We start from the raw sequence: 2,709 nt of genomic DNA on the forward strand, positions 1-2,709 counted from the left end.
TAAAGAGATATGGTTCATCCCACAAGTAGTACTTCGCATCAGAAAGTAATTTTTTCTTTTGCTGCTTGCTGTACTCCTTGGGAATGAATCTTGCAACTTTATAGTTTGCAATGTCTGCAAACCATGGCACTTCCTGAATGGCAAAGAGTTGCTCATCTGGAAAGGTTTCAGAGATCTCAGTGAGGGGGAGAGACATCCCTTCTATTGGTTCTATCCAGGACAGGTGATCTGCTACTTGATTCTCTGTCCCTCACTACAACAAATAAGGGTTTTCGCAACGGTCAAAAACCGTTGCTGTAGATTGAAAAACCGTTCCCAAAACTTTAGGCAACGCTTTGGCAACGGTTTTTGACCTGTGGTATATGCGGCCGTTGCCAATGCTCAAAGGCAACGGTTTTTTACCTAAGGCAACGATAACAAAAAAACCGTTGCCAAAGTTACTGGTATAGATAACGGTTTTGACAACAATTTTTAAAGAACGGTTTAAAACTGTTACTAGATAGGCAACGGTTTAAAACCGTTCTCTTTTATGATGTAACGGTTTAAAACCATAACTGGATAGGCAACGGTTTTAAACTGTTGTAGTTTTATTATTCACTAAGCCAACAGTTTTAAAGCGTTGCCATTAGTGTTATTTTTTGGCAACGGTTTTAATACTATTGCCATTTTATAGTTGTCTTTGACAACGGTTTTAACACCATTGCCTTTTGTTACTTTTGACAACGGTTTTTTGTAATATAATTCTTTATTTACAAGAATTTTCTCATGAATAATGAAATTAGTTCCAACTTTTTTTTTAATTTAGCATTATTAATAACCTAAACTATTTGAATGAAATTACGAAAGAAAACTAATTGAACATTTATCATCAAATTTGACTTACAAAAATTGTTGTAAGATCCACAATCACATTATATATCATTGCAAAATAACATAATACTAATCTAGGTCATAACTACTTTTACTTATATCATCATCATTTTTCAAAATACCATAATACTATAACCTAAGGGTAGCAATTTTTTCATTTTTCTTCAACAAAGTTGGTGTGGTAACTCAGCTTGAGTGGACTCTCTTGGCTTCAATGGCAACTGCTCCACATAAAGAACTAGAAAAAATCTTAAATCTGATCTTCGATCTGCCATATCCACAGTCCAGTCCAGCCCAATAACATCAACTCCAGTATCTTTCATACGCTCAAGAAGGCCACCATTTCCATTTATATAAAGAAGAATCGGTGTCTCAGGGCATCTTTTCTTGACCAAATCTACAATCTGGATGTTTAGAAATCAGTACATGGCAAAAGAGGAAAAAATATGGAACAATAGCATCTTGCGCCCAACGTTCAATTCGCAAATATTTTATGTTTCATAAATTATGATGATGCACTAACAGCAACATAGTTTCAATTAAATAAAAAAGTTTGAAGGTGTAGCCTCTGATTTGGACTTTCTCTCCGAAATTCAGAAGACCAAGATCAACATCCAGTGAGCTTATTTACCACTCGATGCTTACAAATTACAAGCTCTTAGCTCATCTTATTATTTACCAACCAAATGACAATCATGAGAGCTTGGAACAAAACAATAATTTACATAAAACAAAACCTGTAATCATTGCAAACCTTTGAAAGTGACACATGGTTTGTCTAGTTCAAAGATTCAACTAAACAAATAAGCAAAAGTTGAAATACATACACTTAAGCTTGCTATGACATGGATCCCAAATAGAATAGTTTGAAAAATTAGAACACAATTTCAATAAGATGAAAATAAATGGGAACTATTTCTATATTACCTCTTTGATATAAGGATTTGACCAGCGTTCCCACATATCAGGTGGTAGTTGTCCACCCCATGAATCAAATATTTGTATGCAGTGAGCCCCAGACTCCACATGGAAAACAACATAATCTGCTATTGCTTGCGCCAAATGAGAGAGCAGAGTCCGCAATAAATGTGGTGCTGTATGGCACATACTCTTAATGGTTGTATAGGTGCGTGTTGTACCCCCTTCCACTATATATGTTGCTATTGTCCAAGGTGCTCCCATGAAACCTAAAACGGAAGCATCACCACCAACCTAAGTAAAAAGCAATAAGTAAGGAAAACGGCTCCTTTGAAGGATAGCCATGATATATAGAAGCGGTAATGCAACTAGGTTTACCTCCTTGCGCAGTATCTTGAGTGAATCTCCAATAAAACTGAGCTTTTCCAGGTCAATTGGATGCAGAGCCTTTAGTCCCTCCTTAGAACGTATTGGGGACTGAATAACAGGACCCCTTACGTCTTCAATGTCGAATTCGACCCCAAATGCAGGAAGAGGCGTAAAGATGTCAGAGAAAATGATCACTCCATCAGGCCTAAAGGCATTCCAAGGCTGCAAAGAAATTTCCACTATGAGATCAGTTGTCTTCGACCTCTCTCGAAAGGATGGATATTTCTCAGCAAGCTTTCTGTAAACATCCATGTACCTTCCCGCCTGGCACATCATCCATGCTGATGGCCGACTAACAGGTTCTCCTCTGGCAGCCTTCACCAGCAGAGGATCTGAAGACAAAATCACCACAAAAATCATGAATTTCTCTTGCTTAAATGAAAAAGACTCAAAAATACCTGAATTACCCTCTCCTAGAACCCTATAACAATTTGCACCACTATCTAAAGCAATAAATTTGTTAAAAATGAATGCTATTAGAAACCAGCAACG

At 37.0% G+C, this 2,709-nt stretch overlaps 1 protein-coding gene across 1 annotated transcript; it reads right to left on the reverse strand.

Moving 5' to 3' along the window:
- Positions 1 to 1,034: 1,034 nt before the first annotated feature.
- LOC130957383 (uroporphyrinogen decarboxylase 1, chloroplastic-like) lies at positions 1,035 to 2,508 on the reverse strand. Its single transcript, XM_057884245.1, has 3 exons — positions 2,167 to 2,508; positions 1,798 to 2,082; positions 1,035 to 1,274 (listed from the first exon to the last, which is right to left on the reverse strand). Exons 1-3 carry the CDS (start codon positions 2,491 to 2,493, stop codon positions 1,035 to 1,037), a joined length of 852 nt encoding a protein of 283 aa, XP_057740228.1. The 5' UTR covers positions 2,494 to 2,508.
- Positions 2,509 to 2,709: the final 201 nt, after the last annotated feature.

Source organism: Arachis stenosperma, chromosome 10 (assembly GCF_014773155.1).
Source record: "Arachis stenosperma cultivar V10309 chromosome 10, arast.V10309.gnm1.PFL2, whole genome shotgun sequence".
NCBI classification, from domain to species: domain Eukaryota; kingdom Viridiplantae; phylum Streptophyta; class Magnoliopsida; order Fabales; family Fabaceae; genus Arachis; species Arachis stenosperma.

Excerpts from the sequence above, each read along its gene's own strand:
- LOC130957383 (XM_057884245.1), bottom strand. The coding sequence starts at position 2,493 with ATGATGTGCCAGGCGGGAAGGTACATGGATGTTTACAGAAAGCTTGCT. Across the intron at positions 2,083-2,166 it reads TCAAGATACTGCGCAAGGAG|GTTGGTGGTGATGCTTCCGT; the intron begins GTAAACCTAGTT and ends CTTTTTACTTAG. Across the intron at positions 1,275-1,797 it reads CAAATCCTTATATCAAAGAG|ATTGTAGATTTGGTCAAGAA; the intron begins GTAATATAGAAA and ends CTAAACATCCAG.